The sequence below is a fragment of the Lepisma saccharinum genome, chromosome 11, assembly GCF_977018435.1.
Source record: "Lepisma saccharinum chromosome 11, izLepSacc3.1, whole genome shotgun sequence".
In the NCBI taxonomy this organism is placed as follows: Eukaryota; Metazoa; Arthropoda; class Insecta; order Zygentoma; family Lepismatidae; genus Lepisma; species Lepisma saccharinum.
The window spans coordinates 12497292-12520847 of record NC_139239.1 but is presented as its reverse complement, the minus strand read 5'-3'; the positions used below and the strand labels follow the sequence as shown (position 1 = coordinate 12520847).

Genomic DNA, 23556 nt, shown 5'->3' with positions numbered 1-23556 from the left:
ACGCGTAATTTAAACGTTTCTTCCATACTAGCAATGACAACACGCTGCTATTACGTACTACTACTGAATGTAAACAAAGATCTCTCCTACGTAGAGCGGCCATATTGGAAACGACACTAGCGCTCAGTTGGTAATTTTAATCGCGAATAGCAGGTTTTGTTTTATTTTTTGCCATTACAATTTATCTATTTACTGTTGCTATATTACTGCTAAAAAATATTTACTTCGTTATTTGACTTGCGTTCTGAGTGTTTATTATATGAAGCTGAAATATTATTATTTTTTTATTTCAAATACCACAAGTTTCATCCAACTGTTGATTCGTGAGATGCAGCAATTTACGGTTTCTCAAGTTAACTTTAATGTATTTTTATTCATATATTTAATAAATCAGTACATTGACAATACTGTTAAATTTTACAGAAATAGAGTGCAAACTCGTGTATCTATAATTTTCAATCCGATAGTAGTTCTCTGTATTTTTTGACCCTGTTTGCACTCACATGTCTAGTTGGTTACAACACCAACTCACCTAGTTCGTTGATTTGGTGTCAAGTAGTGTATTTGACGTCTGCACCGTTTGCACTACGTTCTGGAGCGGTGTAATTTGTGGTGTGTGGTCACGTGGTGAGTGCTAACTAATCAAATTAACGTTTAAAGCAGCAGACAGGGATTTGTTGAATCTGAACTTGAACACCGCCATTCGCCTACTTGGTTGAACGTCATTTCCTGGCACCAGTCTGATACCTGGATACACCTGCACTACACCTAGTGACAAAAAGTGCAGCGAACTAGACGAGGCCAGTAGAACAGTCTCAAGGCCCTACCGCGTAAGACGACTGGGCAAGCTGCTGGCTGGATAGTTTCGGAATTAAATCAAGAACTGCTATGTACTTGACTGAGCTCTACCAGCTAGTGAAAAGTGAAGTTCTTGATTATAGCCAATTCAACAAAGCCTCCTTTGTCGACCTCTCTGGCGATGTGGTTAGCGTAATGCGCTATCAAGCCAAATGTCTTACGTTCGAAGTATTGTATTTGGTTCATCACTCATCCTCATCATCGCGTCCCGATTAACCCAAGAGGCATAAAAGCGGCGTAAAATTGCCGAAATAGAAAGAAACAAAGTTACCTTTATGTCGCTAAAGCGGAGATAAACAAACATCATATTACATAAATAAAGCACATTCAAGAATTTTGCTTATTTAATATTAGTACTTGGTAGCTGTCTTAGCCACATTTGAAGCTTACATAATTACCATCCTCCTGCCATCAAGCACGCTCAGCACAATATTTCCTCCGCTTCAACCGTAATATCCTCCTTTCCGTTAATCCTCTATTACTTTGCTTGTGCAAGTCGGCAACTTTGGGCAACTAATTCCTGTGGCGAGGCAATTACAGTTCCAAAGCCGAGCTGAAGATGATGACAAAAGACGACCCAAGAGCACTCAGAAGGCATAAAGGCCTCTGCGCCGCTTACTCCTGAGCTTAATCCGATTGTTGTTCCAGATTGATTCATTCAATCTCAAAGCTCTTCGAGAAGCTCACACGGTCGCCTTGATTACACAACTTCAGAGGGCGGGCATGAGGTAAGAATTCAAACGGAGACGGTAAAGAGATTCTCAAGAATGCAAAATGCAAATTGTGGTCCATTTTGCACCTTCGTGCTGGGAAGCTTTGTGATAAGCACCGAGTCTTAAGTCAATAGAAAGGTTCCAGGTGTTATGAATTTAAGAGCTCGGGTGTAAAACGTGGTGACATTTTGGTCATTTTTGAGTTACAAAGTAAAATGTGACATCAATTTTTGATTGAAATTGCCACGTCTTACAATTTGGATTGGACTCAGCGAAGCCTTGTGAAATTGGTAAACACAACACAAAAACAATTTATCTACGGTATAGCTTCTAATAACCTTTTTCCTTAATAAACTCAGAAATGACCAAAATGTCACTTACAATGTTTTACACCAGAACCCTTGAAATAAGGTTGTGATGCCAGCAATGCAATAAACTCATACAGGAGGAGAAAACCCACAGAACATTTGTATTATATTGTCTGTTATTTGTCAGCTGAGAAAACTTCGAATATTGATGTAAATGAGATGATTACGGGCTGAAACAACCTAACTGAATTTCTATAATTTTCTTTCTCGTCCCTCTTCTTGTTGATGAAACAGATTTAAGTCCTCCAATGATGATATTCGATTGCAGTTCTTTTTAATCGATGCTTTACAAAATGTCTTACCACCTTTCAAAAGTGATTTTTTATTGACTCAGTAAAATATATTACTCTTTTAAGTGCTAATTAAAAATATAATCTTCTGTCCAGTTAAGTATCAAATATTGAAAAAAATATCGCAATAGCGTGGGGTACGATAGCGTGTTCACTGTTCAGTCACAAATACGTCTGGGTTGTAAAAACTTCACTGACTGAGGCATTACAAGCCTGAAGGATCCGTGACTGTACCTCTGAGGTCAACATTGTTCCCCGATGGCGTAGTGATAACGTTGTCGCCTTGTAAACAAGGGGTCCCGGGTTCGATCCCCGGTGGAGGCACAAGTGGTTCGGATCCCACTTTAAACTGTAGGTCCAGTCCAGATTAGCCTTCCTGTGCATAAAGTGAACTTAAAACCAAACTCACAATACTGTTAAAATATACAGGGTGGGCCAAAAGTGTGGAGTCGCTCCCCATGAAAGGGAAACGGACTGACACAATGATCCGAAATGTGTGGGTGAAGGGGAAAACCATCCAGGCAATGCAACCAAAGCCGCAATCTTGGAGTCAACCTCGTTTTATGTGACATGTTAAAATGAACTAGAATTTGGCGAGAAGCATGATGGTGTATTCAGTTTTATCGCAACTTTAATTTGTCTTCTTCAATCTATGAAGTATGGAATTAAAATCTCTATATCAACGATAAAGGCTGAAATTGTATGGAAGGGTTAGCACACATAAGAACATATCACAGGACAGAATACAACCCCACAGATGATTATCCTAGTTACGGAGAATATATTAAGATAAGTACTACAAGAACTTTCCTGTATTAAATTTCAAGTGCTATTTAAAAAAAATCTAAACGGAGGAGCGAAATCCTTTCTACCCTATTGCAAGAACAAATAACATTGTGGCAAATCTGAGTTCTTGTATAAAAACACCATAGTTCTACCTGAATGGATTTCATCCCGAACGCTCAACGAATAAATTTACTATAAATATTAATAACGTCCAATATTTTCAATATAACGTCCACCAAGTCTCTCAAAGGATATTTTATGCAATCAATAGCCGCATTGGAGAGCCGTCAGCCACGTCCTGTGACCAGAATACAAAATAGCTGTTGGAAATTTCATGCATTTTTGAACAAGGAAATCTTATTCTTTCATATATTCATACTCTCCTCATGTTCGACCATGATGCGAAAGCGGTATTTGTTTTGGAAGAGATTACAAAATGCTGCGAGGGAGATAACAATGTATAGATACGTGCAACTCTATACAGGCATGTCACCATTGGATTTGCGTGACAGGTCGACCCCCAGCAAGGAAATTGAAATCGTTCATTTGATTGACCTGTAGCCCCTGGTTTCGTAGCGCGCTGTGTTATTACAGATTTTATTACTATTAACAATAATATTGTTATCACAACTTCATCATTTTTTACATCATTGATCTGAGCGTTCTATAAAAAAAATCTGTCAGGTATAATCACATATTTTATATGACGTCATATGCTATGCAAACTTGATTCGAGTTTTCCATTTTCACGAGGAATAACGAAAATACCAATTACACGAGTGAAATAATGGGATTGGTCGAATAATAGGAATGCATTAATCTTCATCGTTCCTATTAAAGTAGAGAAGTATTCACTGTGGAGGCACATGGCACAGTGGTTCGGATACCACTTTAAGCTGTAGGTCCAGTCCCGGTTAGCCTTTCTGTGCATAAAGTGGACTTGAAACAACAATTCAATCAACCAATTCAACCAATCAAGTATGTGAGCTATCCAGTCGTTGGTTATGGCATCTGACTGTCACATGGGAAATCTGGATTCTATTCCTGGGATGGTGGCAATTTTTCTGGCAATGTCCCTACATAGAGCGGCTCTGAAGTTCACCCAGCCCCTAATCAATAGATATCTGGACGTAAATGTGGTTGGAGGGGGATGCTGAATCACACACCACCTCAACTATGCCATAGATCGAGAATATGTGAGTGCAATGCACAGGGGATAGCTTTACCTCCAACCTCCTTCTATGTGATGCATCATGGTTACGCTTACCTTACTAAAAAGGTCCTTACACGGGGCTGGCACTAGGTGAGTGCGAGGCCCGAAGCAAACAACATACGCAAGCTTACGTATAACCAAAGTTTTTCAGATGTCTGAATAATCAGAGATTAATATATATATAATCACAATATGAACATTATTACAATTAATAAACGATCTACTTTATATTTCGTATTCTTACCTAAGAGTAATAAGCAGAACGTGTTGAAAATTTAAGAATTATAGGAAAGAAACCAAGAATTATAGTAGGCTATTTAAAAAATGTATAAACAATTCGTTCCTTTCATTTCCGATGTTCCATGTTCATTATACAGGGTTATTCAAAAAGAAAGAGCAGGTTTCAAATGTTTATTTCTCACGAACTATAAAAGATAACATCAATGGATAGAGGAAGGTTCAAAGTTGTATTGTTGAAAGTTTTAATGTATACACTCAACATGAGCACCATGTGTTGCCCGACAAACATCAAAACGGTACTCCATTTCTTGCCACGCATTCCTAACTAAATTAACTGTAAAGAAAAACATTTGAAAATCTGCTCTTTCTTTTTTAATAACCCTGTATTTAATTACAAATTTGGGTGTGTTCAATATCAAACTATTATTTTACCTATCAAAGTGGCAATTTTTAATCATATCTAATAACATTCGCTAATATATTTCTCTTTTGTTTATTTTATTGAATTTTGACGCTGTAGTGAATTTACGTATGTTGTTTCATATGAAATAATATTTTCACTTAATGATTTCACAAATAGTGCTTTATAGAAATATTTAAACACGATTTTTATGTAGTACTTTGTTAAGAATGTGATTTCAGCGATTTTTGGATAGGTTTAAGTATGTTAAAACAGTCCATGAAGTCAGGAAAAATCAGATTAGTTACTTAATTGGAAGCCCCTATAAACTCGTAATGAAGATATAGAAGCAATTATCTTTATCAACCGCGGGACCTCGGGTGACTGTCCGAGTCAATCCTCCCCATGGCCGCCTCTGGCCTTACGCCTATACAAAAAAAAATATCTAGGTGTTATTCCCGAAAAGGGTGAGAGGGGGAGTTCATCTGAACGTTATTGATACCCGTTTACGGGAGCAGCATTATTCTCTTCATGAGCCTTTGCCACCGATACACAGGAACAAATTCAATTACGTTTTATCTGCAATCCAGGAACTCCGGAGCCTGTAAAACAGCATGCACGCTGCGAAAGGCGTAAAATTCGTTGTCTCGCTGCTTCACGGAACGGCTTCATTTTAGTTCAATCCTCCCGCCAACTGGAGCATCTAATCGAATTTGGTGCATAGTAAAGACAGCAATATGACGGAATCGAACGAATACGATCAGTTAAATCGGGCGATTGAATACGAAATTGAGCCAGGTTTGTCGAAATGACGAGAAATTAAAGCAGAGATGACTGTAAGACGACTCGGAAGAAGGTTTTAAGGTACAACAGCCTCCACGAATAATAATAGGGAATTCGAAAGTGTGTACGGGTGAACTAAATTGTGAAACAAGGGAAGGCCTCTACCCTACTGTGCTAATTAAATTTTAGACGAATTCATTGATACAATTCGCCGAAATTTTGGATCCGTTTATCCCCTTGGAACATTTTGAGAAATGTCTTCGTTTCTTTTTATAAAGTCATAGTGCTTTTTAGGTGTAATTCATAGCACGAGGGTCTGTATTTGTGTACCTACACTGCTTTAATATTTTCCGAAATAATTACTTTTGCAATGAAAATTTTGCAAGTTGGATTAAAAAAATTAAGACTAAATTATTTTTCTTGATACTAAGTTACCTCACAATCTTGCCATCGAAGGTTCCAGGTAGGGGTGTGCGGGATCCCGAAAAGTCGAGACCGGGATCGGGGAAAAAATTTCCCGTCCCGATCCCGACTTCGGGAAATGAATTTCAGACTTTTCGAGATCCCGAGCAGTCGGGAAATACCGAATGGTCATTTTATAAAAGTCGTTAATTCTCGACGTTTTGTGCATTGTAAGTGTCTGGAATGTATCGAAAATTGTTAGTTTTTGTACCAGAAATGCAAACACAATCACTTAAAGTGAAAATGACGCGTAGAATTCGATATTTCCAGAGCGGAAATTTTGAACATTTTCCGTCCCGAATGTCGGGATTTAAAAAATGCCCCGTCCCGATCCCGTCCCGACCCAAAAAATTCTATCCCGCACAGTCCTAGTTCCAGGTAAATTAACCAAATGATTTAAAACTAATAACATGGCCTAGTTATTCTTATTACACTAGCATGTGAAAAGTAACAGTATGGTTCATTATTAAGCATATTTCGAATTAAAGCCAATAAAATTTGCATAAAAATCAGCTGTTCTGCCAAAGATTAAATACAAAGTAAAGAAAAGTGCAAGATTTATAAAATAAAAATTTCAGCTGATGAAAGTAAATATCCTGATTATTACTTTATGAATTATACAAAATAATAACAATAATAAATATTTTATTTATCTCGTCAACCAAGTTATAGACGCATTCATATTATTTATTTATTATTATTAATTATGCGTTATTTTCTGAGGAAACTCTCAATACAATACTGATTCACAAGAAACAAGTAAGAAGTAGTTAATATGGTGACTCTTTTGGGGGGTCCGAACAGGCCCGTAGCCAGGCAGGGGCCGGGGGGGCTCAGCCCCCCTGGAACTATCGTCAGCCCCCTTGACATTAGGTAAAACTATTTTGTGTAATTCGTTTTGCAGTGAAGAGTGAAAATGTAGACAGTAGATATTATTTTGCTCACATCTTTGATGAAGGATAAATTCAGGGAGCATGAACAGGAGCTATTACATTCATTCATCTTATTTATAAGAAGAAGTCTGAGTAGCGGCAAGTATTTAGGAGATTCTCTTCTCTAGACTTCAGAAAGGTCCTTCACAGGGGAGCTTCTTTATCTGTACCTTCGCTACCCATGTTGCGACCTCCTATTTATACAGAAATCTGTGACTTTTATGTCATTATGCAAATTCCCTCCGCATCTGCGTGAAAGGTTAACAGCTCCCAAGTTTTGGGAACGAAGGGGAGTTTTATTGTTTCGGCCGGGGAGTGGAATGTACGCTAGGCACTATGATCTATGATTGAATATTGTCCATCTTTTCTTGGGTGATATAAATATATGTATCATGAAATGTAGTATGGAGTGTGTAGTAAGGGATGATTTCAGTAGCAGCCAATTAATACTTCAAGCGAAACTTTATATAATTCGAATAGTGAAATTGTAGTGTAAAAAATGGACCAGGGGTGCCATTAAAAATTAAGTGGTCTCTGCATTGTGAAAAAGTACAAAAAGACAAAGAACTGTTCATCTACAAATTGAAAAATGTTTGTACGTAGAAAGGAAGCAAGTCGAAACCAGTTTCTACTGAAACAACCATACCAAATGTAAGAACATACTGTTGGGCAACGGTAATTTTGGCCCTGGTACCAAAGTTGGGTCAATGTATGGTTTTTACGTTGGGTCAAAATGCTGAAAACTAAAGTATACATAGGTTTGGGTTGTGATATGCATAATTAATATATTGTAAGGTCAAATATAAATTTAGTACAAATTATTTACATGAAATTAAAATTTACACAACACTTTCTCGTTCATATGGTAATAATGATTTCAAGGTAACTTCAAATGGTAGCACAAAAAAGTTTCTAGTTTACTTAGTTACATTTCAGGGAATTTAATCTGCACATAGCATTGTTTATTTTATATACGTATACCGTATAAGTAATGAACCACTTTCACAAGAATATCTGTGAGAATGTTCTTGTTCTGCTACAGTGTTAAGACAAACCAACCATAAGCAATCCCCAACACAGAAATATCCTTCGTCCATGGTGGCTGACAAAGGACTGTCAAGTGACTACAAGTTACAAATAGCTTCTACTTTCATTAACAAAATATTATACTTTCAGTATGAAGTTGTCTCAACAGGAGAAAGTAGTCTTTAAAACTGATTTTGACTCACTTTTCCATGGTTGGGCAAGTGTTGGCAACAACTGTTGGTCCAACGTAAGACCAACTTCAATTTGCCAACCAACGTAAACCCAACCTTCCCCATGTAAAAATTGTAGTTGGTCAAATGATTCTGGTTACCTGGGTATTGACTCAAGTCTGAACTTGACAACAACGCCATGGTATGATTTGTAAAACAATAATAATAATGACAATGAAAGGTAAAATGTGTTTTTATGTCTGAAGGACAAGATATATTACTCAGTCCACACGTGCTCGAAGTGGAAATTCCTAATTGGAGAGATGCTTGGCCTAGTTTGAAGGTATGGGGATTCTTCTACAGATCAACGTGGAGAAAATGCAGTCGGAGGGGGGATGTCTCTGCAAACTATCCTAGTGGAGCGACGCTTTATAAGAATTTTCTTAACCCTTAAGTAGGTATGTGTGGGTAAATTTGAGGCCCAGGAATTTTTTCATAACCACACACTTGTTGGTTGACCATACCCCTAGTTTTTCTAGTACCTTCCTAAAACAGCCTGATTCAAACGTCATCATTTCCTTCAGTGTGTAAGTACAGCAAGGTGAAGCTGTTCCAAAGTTGTTGGGGGTCCAATATACCACCATTTTTTGTTGTTCAGATTTTTAAAGCTTTGGCTTACTGTGCTTCCCGAGCAAAATATTTTAGTAGCTTTTACTTGCTTCAGGGGTGTGTGATCAGATGAGAAAAGATGAGATAATTAGATAGAATAAAGTTTCCCAAATATTCACAAGAGAAGTAGGAATATTTTTTATGCCTTCCTGGAGAATGTGCAGCTCCAAACATAGGCGCCAACTCCATGGGGCTTGGGGGGGGGCTCAAACCCCCCAATGTTAACGATGTGGGGGCAGAGCCCCTCAAATTATTTTGCTTAAGAGGATCTAATGTATTATTTTGCTTCTCTTGTAAAGTTTACTCTGAATTGTGCCACATGAACTTAACTTTAAATACACATTTGAAATGTTCTAAACCATCAACTTCGGGGGCTGAGACCGCTAAACCATCAACTTTGGGGGTCTATGACCAGAGACAGCAAAACACATGACTTATTATTATATTATTAAGTATATAATAATGAGTATTGTTAACATTTTTACTAAAAAGAGTTTCTAAATAACGAGGTGATATGACAATTATACCAATATGATGTTTAGTGAATTCAGAACAATTTGAGGTCGTAAACACAACTTTCAGGCAATATTGATATGTACGATATTTAGTTATCCTCGAAATCTCTTCCTCTAGTCCAAAGAATAGGGGAAAATAATTCTCAAGTCTTTAAGTTTATTTAACACTGGCTTGCAGTAAAGTACGCAAGGAAAGCTTATGAAAAGTCTGTATTGCAAAAGCGGGAACGGCTATGATCAAAGGCATTATTGCTAAAGCACGGCGTGCTGTGTTTTTTTATAATTGCAAAATTAAATTTAAAAAGTAAAATATTGTAGCAAGAACAAAAAAGTACAACTATTTTCCTGCGATTTGTGTTAGCATTTATGTAAATAATTAAATAAAACTGTTAAATATTGTAAATATTTGTTATTTTTATGGGTACGTCAACAGTAAGGTTATTTGCACCTGTCACATGTCCTTTCTTTACAAGTCTGTTGCGGACATTAAAACACACCCATGCCCTCGCCGGGACTCGAACCCAAGACCTCCAGATCAAAGCGAGTTGAGTCGACCACCCAACATGCTCGGCTACCGAGGCCGGCATGAAACTGTTAGGTTGGCCTCTTAATGTAAATACATAGCCTACTTTTCAATTAAAATGTTAATAGTTATCTAAAAAAACAAATGAGCAGACACAAAAGACATAAAAAGACTTTGAAACATTTTCTAAAAGTTTTTTCATGTTACATTTCATTTGCATGAGGAATATAATAGCTGCTTAAAAACTGCTATACGAAGACGTAATTTTTAGTTTTAAAAAAGGGAGGGAATGAGTCATTCATTCATTTATTTCAGTGATCAGAGGCCCCCCCCCCACAATAATTTTGACAAGTCAGCGCCCCTGGCTCCAAACAAATGCTAAATCTGCTATTGAGATGTTTATACTACTATGAGGATAATTGTGAAAAAGGTACATAGAAATAATACAGAGAGAATTTGTAAGGGATAGAGATGCCAAATTGACCATTGTTTTAAAGGAATGAAACTATGTTGGTTCGAAGCAGGTATTGTTTTCTCTGCTAATTGAAGTCTTTATTTCAATTCATTGTCATCATACTGTGCAAATCAGACCGAATGAAAATGGTGGTGGACAATACACCTGTTTCTTTCAACGTTAGGTGTACTTGGTTGACAGGAAGTAAAGATGGCTGCACTTCCTGTTGAGCATTTGTTTATTGTGATATGACTAGTTTTTGTTTTCTTCACTGAATTCCATACACAAACAATGCATTTTTTGTTGGCAGTTCTTTCCAATTGCCATCCTTTGTCTAGTGGTCCTGCATGTTCATTGTTTCTGGTGTTTTTAAGATGGCAAATGATTACATTGAGTTCAATTCAGTGGCGTACGCAAGGGGGGGTTACAAGGTTAACCATCCCTTGAGCTTGTGAAATGTTATGAAAAATGCTGTGGAAAAAAATAATTAAATGGCTAACTTACCACAGTCAAAGATCTAGGACAATACTATTACTACTACTAGTACTAGTACTACTAGTACTAATAATAATAATAATTTGAATTATTATTTCCATGCAGCACGGAGAAAAGCACAGCATTCCAAACACATGCGTCTTTCAGAGAGAAAGCCTTGAAAATTAACAAGTATTCTTGAAAATAAAATATGAGGGCAACTATGATTTAAAAGAGAAAAAAGTTGTTTTGTATCTTAGTTGCAACAATGTTCAATACACTGGCATACGCAGGATTTTTTTTTCGGGATGGGCTGGTATAGTAAATGTGGATAGCACATGCCTTCGTTTTGGAGGGCAGGATGCATAATAAAATATCTCGTATTTTTCGAGCTTTTCAGTCTATTAAAAGTGTATTCAAAGACAAAAATGGTAGTCGGGACTCACTTTAAAAGAGGTTTCGCATTTACACATTTTGATTTTTTAAAGTTCTTAACAGATTATTATTTGAAAATTCTGATTTTCTCAAAATTTTGTAGGGGCTGTAACCTCATCAGCCACCCCTCTACGTTCAATGAACATGTATTTTTTTGTGTGAACAATGAGAATTAACTAAAGAAAATTCTTGGTTCGTTGTAAGCGGCTAATGTATGGACAAAGGCTAGGCGGACAAGAACAGTCACCAGTCCGCCTTCCCATTGTTTACCGCAGCATGTTTGAATGTCTCTTTTAAAATGTCTCACCTTGTTGACTAGACAATTATTCAAAGGACAATAAGCTTAACTATTGTAAAATGTTTTGTCGGCAAAAATAGAGACACAATCCAGATGTGAATTATCGGGGACATTTATGCGGGTAAGAAGCCGGAAAAATTCCAACCAATTCTGGGAATCGAACCCGGATCTCCCGCATGTTTGTCAGACGCTCTATCAACCAGACCACCACAGCTCCTTGGATGAGTTCCATACTTTGATTATTTTAATTTAATTTAATATATTTTCTTGTTTTTATGGATTTTCTCCACACTTAAAATGTCTCACCTCGTTGACCAGACAATTATTTCGTAACAAAGAAAAAAAATGCTCCCAGAATTTGATAAAAATCGAATGACTAGAAAGTGATATTGTTCTATTGCTTTCGTAAATACTATATTTATGTAGATCTCTAGTACTTAATAGTAGTAGTAGCCTTTCTGTGCATCAAGTGGACTTTAAACACCAATTCAATCAATCAATTAATAGTAGTAGTGGTGTTAGTAGTATTATTAGTAGTAATTCAGCTAATTAATTAATTATAAGTATTATTAATTAATTGTGATTATTATTATTTAAGTATAATAAAACAATGTTAGTGTGAATTTGGAGAAAGTTTTAGAAATAACCCCCCCCCCCTGATAAAATCCTGCGTACGCTACTGGTTCAATTGGTACTTTTACACTATTGATAAAATTTGGTTTCTTTCAATCTATTTTCTTTGTGTTCAAATAAATGTTTTGATAAACATGATTTTGTTTGTTTCCTTTAATATTTAATTTTTCATGAATTTTGTGCAGATGTTCCTCTTGGTTTGTCCTATGTACTGTTACCACAGCTGAAGATACAAGAGTATATTTCAGTTATCTAGTGGATAGTGTATCTAGTGTGTGTGTTTAATAGGAGTATATAACAGGTTTTATTTCCTGAATAGATAGCCAGTTTCAGGTTATGTTGTTTGAGTAATTGATTACTCATGTAGAACAGCAACGGGTAACCAATCCAAATTTTGCTTTCCTTGTTCGTGTTATCTTCCAATTGTGCATGTGTGCATTTTCTTGTCTTAGGTTCGCTGTGACTTGCACTGTGATTTAGTCTTTATGTTTTACATCTTATCAGTTGACTATGGCTTTGCTAGATATGTACTCTTTTTCCTTCTTGAATTGCTCTGGATTGGTACTTAATTTCATACCTCTTGCTACCCCTAGATTAGATATATGTGATATATTTTATTTAATATAACATATGTATCTAATTATATACATTAAAACATACTTCCGAACTTTACATTACGTTCCAGTACATCATTTGCACTGTGTGTTGTCGTTTGTGCACCCCCACATACTTCATTAGCCGTTTCTCAGCACTGCAACTACGTTCCCTCTTATCAGCCATGGTGCAACAACTAACATAAAAATTCAAATTTGAGCAAATGTTCCATATGACCTTTAGAGCAGGATGCCAACCACGAAAAAGAAATCATTTCCAAGCAAACAAATACTAGCCCATTTTCAATATGGTTGCAACAAGATACATGCAAGTAGAGGTAGGTATGGAGACTTCTCAGACATACAGTATATATAAACAAACCAGTTAAACTACTTCGATGAGTCAGGACTTTATTTGGCCACGAGCGTGCGATACCACGTAAAGCCAGAACTGAAAATGTAAATAATGAATTATTGATCCCTTTATCCGTGACTCACGTAAAGTAGGTAAATATTTACACGAAATACATTTTCTGCTTATACAAAACTGCCCCGGAACAGAATTTTCAGCCATTTTCTTGAATTTTATCATACTAACCTCCACTTGGTGGTTGTGAAACTTTTATTACCTCCAAGAGGATGTCCGACATTACTGGGGGGAGGGAGGGAGAGAGAGGGAGAGAGAGAGAGAGGGGGGAGAGAGAGAGGGAGAGAAAAAGAGAGAGAGAGAGAGGGGGAGGGAGAGAGAGAGAGAGAGACACAGACAGACAGGAGGGGGGTACAAAAGTAGGTTAGGCTAAGGGGGAACCATATCGGTGTTTTCCAAGCGGATGTCCTAATAAAGCAGTGCAGGGTGTACCAAAAGTCTTTATACATGGCAATAACATTATTTCTTTGCACGTGATATGCAAAAATGCCACTGACTCCACCTGAATAAATTTAATGGCAGGAATGCACAGACTTGCGCCTCACTCTCGAAGGTTGCCACATCTAGCACATTACGTGACATTTCAATTCTAAAGTGACATTCCCTACTCATAGAACTATTTCATGTATTTTCTGTTTTCTGCATGTTCCATGAAATGGTGTGTTTTTAAAATCTGAAGCACAATTCAACTTTACTAAGAATGTTTATGTGCTATTTCTCCACCAATAGAAGTGATTATCTGCTTGTTTTTGTTTGCCCATGCAACATACCACTCGTGGACTTGTGTTGCTTCCACAATTCACATAATAGGTTTATGCAGATCGCAAGCAACCACGAAGTGACAAGGAAATTGCATTAGCCCTCCTGACTATGGGTGCTTTTAAAGAGTTGCAGACTTTACAAAGTAGTTGACATTCATAACATTTATCTTACTCATGCTCAGAATGGGCACTGGAAGTCTTCTAACAATGGTTGAACAAACATATTTTGCATTGGTTACAGAGACGTTAATAGATTTATTCATTCTGGGTACAAAGTAAAGCCAATATTCACACATAAGGGTTGTTTACTTCCAGTGACAGGACTCAATACGAAAATGCAACACTGTAGTACAATAGGAAAGATCAGAGAACTGTGACCTTGGAGTATCTATTGCTTCCATTTTTCTGTTATTTTCAAATATTACGCTACTATCTTACAACTCCTGGCATACACGAAAAATGACCATCTGCAGTGGTAGATGTAACTAAAATTCCTAGAGAAATATTACAATAAAAAGTACTAGTATTCATCTGATTGAAGTTCAGGCAGACAATGGAAATTTCCATGTAAACTAATTTAACCTTCAATTTTGCTCAAATAAATTAAATATTTTCTTCAGACAAACTTTCAGAAGTGATAGAACCATTTGTAAATACATTTACATGTTTCAGTAGTTGAATTCTTAATACTTTTCATTAAACCGTACTCAAAATGGAAATTCCTACCAGTGGGGAGATGTTTCTTTGAGCCTTGGGAATAGGTTGGAGAGAATGTACTTTATGATATTACGTACGTAGCTGACGAGGTGGTACCCCTACTCATAAAATTATATTCAAAGATAACATATTAAATCAGCGGGTACTTACATTATAAAAAGGATATACTATTTAATCTTAAATATACCAATTATTATAAAATACAACAGGAATAACCACTACAAAATCGCAAGGGTTTTTAAGTGCCTTTAAATAAATTTCTTTGTATGTTTGTATAATAATATGATGACAAGTTATAATAATAATTGCACATTTATGTCAAATGGAACCATGTCCAGTTGCTTGCCAAATCCCAAACGTCATGGCATTCCTCTGCAATAGGCACGATGTAATGCAACTATGAATTTGCATGCATGTTAGACCTCTTTATACGTGATTTTTTCTACATGTCGATAGCTGCATAAGACAGTTAAACACAACTTAATATCTCAATCATAAATTCAGTCCCCAGCCTTATCAAACAAGGATTACCTAAAATGCATTTAAATCTCCAAATTATTAAAATCAAACACACTGTATGTATTTCAACAATGTTTATTGCAACTGAGGTAACAAATATTGGCTCTCATCGTGTTCCATGGAACAAATATACTCCTTGTATTTTGTAAAATCATGAAAATTACGAGAAAAAGAATTAGTACATATTAATTCAGCAGTCTTCAAAAGTCCTACCACAAGACTAAAATATGGCAAGTCTATTCACCAACAAAATATATATTTTTCAAAAATTATACTTGTATATATAATACGAATAGGGCTAAGCGGATACCACTTTGTACCATTACTAACACCGATAGTCTTACAAACTACTGATTATATTGCATAAATTTAATATTTCACTCATTTATTAATAACATAAAACAGTAAAAAAAATTGCAACTTTTATATCACTTTTGGTTAAATTATTCTCTCACTTTTGCAAATTTGAAATATTTTCTTAAATTTCAATCTTGGCAGACAATAACCAATAATAGTGTGTACCTTTCAAAAGTCTCTTAAATGGTGCTACCCATAATTTGTGGTCTCCCGATGCTAATTTAAGTATAAAGGTTATTAAAATCATACCATTGAAAATAACATATTGGTATCAACCTAGCCCTAAATGTTAAGCTACGGTGAAAACTACAATATGTACAGATCAAAATCTAAAAGTTCGCTTTTGCCATTTATTCTATATACACTCCTGCATAATCAACCAATCACCCATTGCTTCAAAAACGTTATACATATAGAATAAATACACTATCAAATGAGGAAAGAAATATGAAGTTATTAATGGTTGAAAAAAATTCATCCGCACACACATTCACGGCCAAGTTTTACAGATCCATTCTACTGGCAAACTTTACAAGGGAGCACACAATTTCATGAGTTTGTCAGGATTCATTCCGCTGAGAAATGCCAATTCCCTCTTGCCCTGCTCTGTTTGCACTTTCTCCGACTGTATCCAACGTCTCTCAACATAATACGCTAGGCAACTCTCCAGTTCTTGTTCATTGTATTCATCTACTTGAATCGGAACAAATGGATCAATGTGCTCAAAACCCTGCAAACAAAATATTAAAATGTTAAATCAATAGGCAAGTAACACAGACTAAGATTATGAAATGTTTTACATACATCTTGAATGTCAACTATTTTTAGTTACCACTGAGTCGAACAAAAAAATATCAAGTGATGTTAGCAATATCAATACAGGTTCACATTTATTAATAAATTCTAAGGATGGAGCGATGTGAAATTTTGACCAATACTGATAAAGTATGGATATAAAATTGACTGATACCAATAGCCGATATTCTATAGATCTGATAGATACCAATAGCCGATATTCTATAGATCTGATATAAAATTACAAATGGACCTTGAAAAACCTCAATCATTCATCGACCTCCTTAATAAATGGTATGTTATGAGATGACTGCAATACAAGAGAAACTTCATATTTAGACATTTACTTATTTAAAAAAATAGGCATGGAAATTATATGTTTATGTCCATCAAAATTATAACAAAATGACAGAATATTGCACTAAATTATACAATATTTATAAATATATTGGATCGGTAAAATTACCAATAAACCCATACATCGATATGTCTATATCAATCGATACCAATAGAGTACTGATTAAATTACACAAAATGAACATTTACATTCTAATAATACATAAATTCAGTTATCACAATATTACATTTATTCCTGTGTATGGAGTCCATTTTTGCTCCTCAAATATTTACAGCATCAATTTTCTGTGATTAGCATAACTCACAGGATAATTCAGACTTCAGAAAGTGTTGTGTCGGTAAAAAACTCTAAATATCATGTTTAAGAGTTTATTTCAAATTTTGCAGTTCATTTTGCATCATTTCATGACAAAACATGTAGGAAAATGCACCTCACAACTTTCAAAAACATGAAAAATGAATATTACAGTGTACTATTTCACATTTCATATTTCTGTCAAATGATTGGTTGGTTGATTTGGTGTTTTAAGTCCACTTTATGCACAGTAAGGCTAATCGGGACTGGACCTACAGTCTAAAGTGGGATCCGAACCACTATGTGCCTCCACCGGGTATCAAACCCAGGACCCCTTGATTACAAGGCAACAATGCTACCACTGTGCCATCAGGGACGCCCTTTTCTGTCGAATGAATGCCATGTAAAAATTTCAACTGAAAGTGCCACGTTTAATGTCATTAAAATAAAATAATCGTGTAACTTTCTCTTATATGATCAAGAAACTTGAATGCTATTTACAGCAACCTTAGGTCAGCAATTGGAATTGTCAACTGAGAAGTACTGTAAAACCAAGTTAACAAAAATTAAAACCATTAAAAACAATATTTTATTCCCCATTTCAAAACTTTAATCAATGTGAAGCATTATACATTCAATATTCTTGATCCCAATAAAATTTTGTTGGATTTAACATATTCTTGCATTTCAAGTTTTTCTTCTCAATACCCTGAAAAACATAAAACTATATTCCACTGTATTATTAGTATTACTATGAAATGGAAGAATGGAAAAAGCTTAAGTTCATGTGACACTTACATCCTTTCCCAACTGATATATTGGGAAATCTGACTTGTTCTCAGCTTCCGGGGTCGCTCGTTGATCTACTGTCACAACCACAGCACCATTTCTCTGCAACATGAAAACTTTGTAATATAAAGATGTGTAATATTAATTAATTAATTTGATTGTTCTTTAAAGTATGAAACTTTTAATTTGGGAATGCATGTATATTTGAATTATCATGATGCGTTCGAGTTTGTTCTTCATGCATCAGTTTAATCATGAAAGCAATTTTATTTACTGTGCATGTTTCTCCATTGCAAATTGTTTTTTTCCCTATTAATTCCGAAGGACCACTGACTTCATTAACTGAAGTTACGGCATCTGGAAACATCCACACTGGAACATATTGATTCACTGCTACATTTTTACATTTCTATGAAGCAACAAGTTCCCACGTGGATGGTGTCAGGGGCCAACAAAATTCATAGAACCATTACAAGTACGCTGCATGGAAAAAGATGGTAATTTGCCTCTGTGTATTTACGAAAACATTCTTAATTTACAACAACTTGTAAAATGTGTATTCATTACTTATTTACTTCTGTTAAAAAATAACATCCTGAAGCGTTTAGTAGTCATTACAAGCAGATGAAGACACTGCTTAGTGTGGCCAAAAGATGGCATGAAAATGCTTAAGAGATTGCAAACTTACATTCATGAACTAGCTTGCAGAAAAGCATACACATACGTAAAGGTAAAAACATTGAAAAGGTGACCTGAAAGTCAGCTTTGAATATGTGAGGGAACAATGGAAAAAATTAAACTATGAAGATGATATGTCAGTTCTCTATGAAGTTCTTATTTTCAAAATGTATACGGCATTCAATATTGACATATTACTCTTATATTCATTTAAGTGCTCTTGGAGGAATAAGAACACTTTCAATATAAATTTATTACAACAATTTTATTTATGTTAGGATAAATAAAAAAATGTCGTAATGTAACGTATGTCGTCTTAACAATTTTATATTTGACAAAATGGCTCATACTCACCCAATTGAACTTTGTAATATCTAGAAAAGCATCAGTCACGGTAAACTTCGATGGTGGTATAATGCTCTTGTCCGTACTTCGTTTTACTTTAGTTATAGGGTGAAAGAATGCATTGTAACCATCAATGATGACCAGTGTTTTACACCTGAAAATAAAAATGGACTGTTCATGTACGCTACCAATATGAACATATGACTATGAAAATAAACTGATTGATTGAGTTAGTGTTGTAAGTCCACTTTATGCACAGTAAGGCTAATCAGGACTGGACCTACAGTTTAAAGTGGAATCCGAAACACTATGTGCCTCCACCGGGTATCAAGGTGACTACAGTACCACCGTGCCATCGGGGAGGCATATGAAAATAATTAAAACATCACTTTTGTAAAGCCTGCTTACCAGTAAATATTATTTCTGAATTCAAGATTACGTACAAAGATTTCACAACAGAGACATGTGTCACTTGTCACTTCAGTGTGGAATTTCCTTAACACAACTCTGCAACGTCCTGCTCGGGAAAAGTGCCTACACCTACACGAGCACGTCAGCTGGATGCAAGTCTACTAACTTGGCCACGACCAATCAGTAGCACCATACGCTCTGCAATGTTTTACCCATTATGCTAACCTTTTCTCCAGCGGTGGTATGAGACTCTATTTCACTCAGGGTTCGGGAATAAGTACACTGTCCAACGTTAGAGAAAGTTTAATGAATGTAGCTGGATACACTTATGCAACTATAAACGTTGTAAGTTTAGCACACGCTCATGTAGGATATTACACTCACTTGGCCAATATATTGCCACACAATGGGGGCAGAATGGCTTCTGCAAAATGCCGTAAACTGGGAACAGATACACTGCTGCTGCTGCCCTCTGGGGTCGTATCCTTAGCTCCAACAAACATCAGGAAGTGCAGTCCTTTACTAGTGCCGACTTCTGTAGCTGCAGGGGTTTACAGGGAACCGTTGGCTTTCGGGGAACAAAGAGGCATCTATTAGGGTCACCCTCACGATAACCGTAGTATTTCACCTGACCTGTAATTTTACCTTCTGGGCGGTTGCCTAGAAACCCAACACCACAATACCCTGGCGGGGTGCCGCAGGTTGACAGGGGGAGGAAACCTCTCGCAGCAAGCGGAATGGGTCCTCTCACTCTAAAGTGGAGTTTTTCTCTCTCGCCAATAAGCAGAGTGGGGTATTTCCCACTCGAAAGTGGAGTGGGTTCTCTTGCCAAAGGCAGAGTTCAACCTCTCTCGCTGGAAAGCGGAGTGCGACTTCTCTCGCCCGTAGGCGGAGGGCAACTTCTCTAGGGAGCTTGGTCTCTCGCTAGAGCGGAGTGCACCTTCCTTCCTTCCTTAAGAAGCTTGGCCTCTCGCAAGAGCGGAGTGCTCTTTTCTTCCGGGTCAGTTGGTAAGAGAGATCTTATCGTGAGCCGACCTGAAAGCCAACTCCAGAAAAATCTGCTCCGCGGCTGGTTATATAGCCTCGGTTCAGGTAGCGCCTCTAGCGCCGTTCACGTGAACTACGTGGAACCGTGCTAGAGCAGGCAAGGCCATCTCTACGGCAGACAATTGAACTACGTGCTCGAGGCACAAATGATAAATACATATTATTATATAAAACGTGTGCTAAACATTAATATACAATTATAAGATATTACATATTCCTTGCGACCACACAGAACCTGATTAACATTACAACTCAGCATAATATGCTAACACAGAGCACCTGACCTCATTATTACCATTTACAATGAATGGTTAATACAAATAACGTTGACAGAAATAGCAATTAACATGGAATAATAACACTCAGAAACTAAATAATTGTGATGATCTCGCAGGATCATTACAACTCTAATAATAATAAATTGTGTTACATAGGAGGAAACAAATATGATGCAGCATGGCACTTGAAAAGTTTCACCTGGTACCTGAATTTTCAAATTCAGTTCTAAAAAATATGAGTTTTCCTTAAGGAAATTTCCATTGCTTTTTTAAAAATGACAAGTTCAGTATATGTTTTTGTTGTTCGTATTATGGATCACACATACATTTAATCATGCTATTATAAATTTTTGCACTGTTGCAGAATGTATTGTGTAGTTATTTATATTGTTAGGTAGAGGCATGAATATAGAGTTCTTTATGAAGGCCAGTCCTGTGCTAAAATTACCTTTAGTTCAATGTTGTATTGCTTAATAAATTAGAGGTTTTAAGGTCGATTTCAAAATGTGTAGCTTTATCTTAGTTGGATTTATGGTTGTCTTAGCTTTTATTTGCAAGCAAAGAAATAAGTAAATAAGAGCTGGCTCCTGAATTATTAGTTTTGTCTATCCCTGTCGGTACATATACTTCCGGTATCACTGTATCATTTTATTATTCCACTTCTTAAAAAAGGAAATTCTTTCAGCAAGTGAGTAATATCCACAGTATGCTGGAGTAGTGCCTCTCCTCAAACGACCATGAGTCTTGGCCATGAAGAAACCTGCTAGTGGTGGGGAAGGAACGTGTCGTTTGCTTACACAGCTGGATACTGAAAATTGCCTCTCTGAGTTGCTAGCAGAAACAGTAAATAAAGACGGCATTCAATGTGCCTAAACAGAAAAGTGTCTTATTTCACCTTTCCATTGCTCTACTGCTTCTCTATTTGTTGGTAATGGAATGAGAAGCTTTCACTAAATTCAAAACAAAACAGGGGTGTAAGATACCCAAAAATGAACCTCACTTTCATGAAGTACATCCCGGTAGCTTCTTCGTGCACACCTACAAGGCTCTGATAACAATGCCAGGATAATACTTTGTGGGTTGTGTTGTCCTTCTGTGTGCTGGGTGTCTCTATACAGGTCCAGATTTTAATTTAGGTAAGGAAAAATTTAGTCCTCAGAGAGAGTACAGTTTCAGTTCTGTTTAAGTAATGAATTAATTAATTAATAAACCCTTAACCGGTGACGATCCATTTTGTGTTGTAGATAGTGACGTGGAGTCTCACAGACTCCTGTATAATAGTTTGACACCTGTCAAGCCTCGTTCTTTTCTGATATAAACAGCAATTGCTAAGGTCTTTCTTACTTATTCATGAATATGTTCTGCGCTAATTTGATAAAAAATAGTAACAGGTGCACTTGTAACATAGCATACTGTAAGGAGAGGTCATTGAAAAAGAACCAAATTTAGGTAAAGAATTCTTTTTATATATCAAATAATCAAGAAGGATAAGAAGAGTAAACATTGAGATCCTGTTAGACTAATAAAAGAACAAAACTATAATGTCAAGCATGACAAAAACTTTCTATTTCACAGTCGGAATCACCACCTGCATCACTGTCTTCAGATTCTAGGCTGTTATACCAAGCCAGAGCTACTTCCTCAAAGCCAGGATTCGTTACACGAACACTATTTTAGTTTCTTGATAGGAACCTGTCCGCAATTTTGTGCTAGTTAAGGGGCTTATCCCCGTATTGCATGAAGGGCAAAAATAGTCTATGTGCTGATGTGCCCATACTATAAAAATCAAACAAAAGAAAAGTATCTGCTATTTTATTTTCTGGGCCTCACAAATAGTGTAATGGCTAACACCGTTAACTTATAATCAAGGGGTCCCATGATTTGGATTCCACTTTAAACTGAAGATTAGATTATTATTCATGATTATATTCTGGGTGTAAAGTGAACTTATAATAATATATTTTTAATCAGCCTTGGAAGATCTCAAAACTGGCCAAAGAGCAATCAATAAAAGCTTGTAAAGTACAGTGGTTCACCAGTTTCATGCTGATATTATTGATTAAATTGAAGAAAGTCAAAACACAAAATAAAAAGATCCTAATATCAGGGTAACCAGTGAAATATATTATCTCCCGAAAATTCCCAACTGAATGTTTGAAGATATTTTAGTGATAACCTATGGGAAATAATTGTACACAAACTTGAGAGTTATATACTGTACATACTTGTTTTGTGTAGATAACAATTTGATTTCCGCCAAGAGAGCTGCCACACAATCACAAGCATACTTCACTCTGTTAATGCCATGCTCGACTAGCTCAAGGAGAGGTGCTCCTTGGGGTGTTGTCTCACGTTTACTCCAGACATATTCCTTGGAAGTGGTAAGCTAGAAAAATATGTAATGTGAGACATAAGCGAGATATTTATGCAATCAACACATGCAATTTAAATTTATATATTAATAGAAGAAAACAGGAAACATTTACCACACAAATTGAAAGTTTCTGTATTTTGCAGCCCGGCAGTATACTCACCTCAGAAACAAAGATGGCATCATACTGCAGAGATAGACCAGAGATGCTGGACAAAAAGGGGCTTCCACCAATATTTTAATTGTAATATAATTAAGCCTTGTTTCCATATTAAAACCAATAAGTTGCTGACCAAGGCAGTTTATTAAGATAAAAACACTTAAGAAACACTAAAATTTTAGTTTAGTTCTTCGTCTGAGGAAGACCCTGATACAGGGTCGAAACGTTACGTGTTAAGTGTTTTTATCTTAATAAACTGCCTTGGTCAGCAACTTATTGGTTTCAATATTTTAACTGTTTGTTGGGTGGTGGATAGGTCGGATGGGAAATGCCGGACTGGAGCGTTATAAACTGCTCGCCATTAAAAATGCAACACCCAGAAGGAGTAATCGGAATCGGACGAAATGTGCACAG

At 36.3% G+C, this 23556-nt stretch overlaps 1 protein-coding gene across 1 annotated transcript in view; it reads right to left on the bottom strand.

The window, feature by feature from the left end:
- Positions 1-15318: 15318 nt before the first annotated feature.
- The window catches only part of mRpS29 (mitochondrial ribosomal protein S29), a 33237-nt gene continuing 24999 nt past the window's right edge, over positions 15319-23556 (bottom strand). The window contains exons 6-9 of the mRNA XM_083131684.1: positions 22837-22997; positions 18885-19029; positions 17862-17954; positions 15319-16346 (exon numbers count right to left, since the gene is read on the bottom strand). Coding sequence (XP_082987810.1) covers positions 16146-16346; positions 17862-17954; positions 18885-19029; positions 22837-22997 — 600 coding nt within the window. The 3' untranslated portion in view covers positions 15319-16145. The remainder of the gene's footprint in view (positions 16347-17861; positions 17955-18884; positions 19030-22836; positions 22998-23556) is intronic.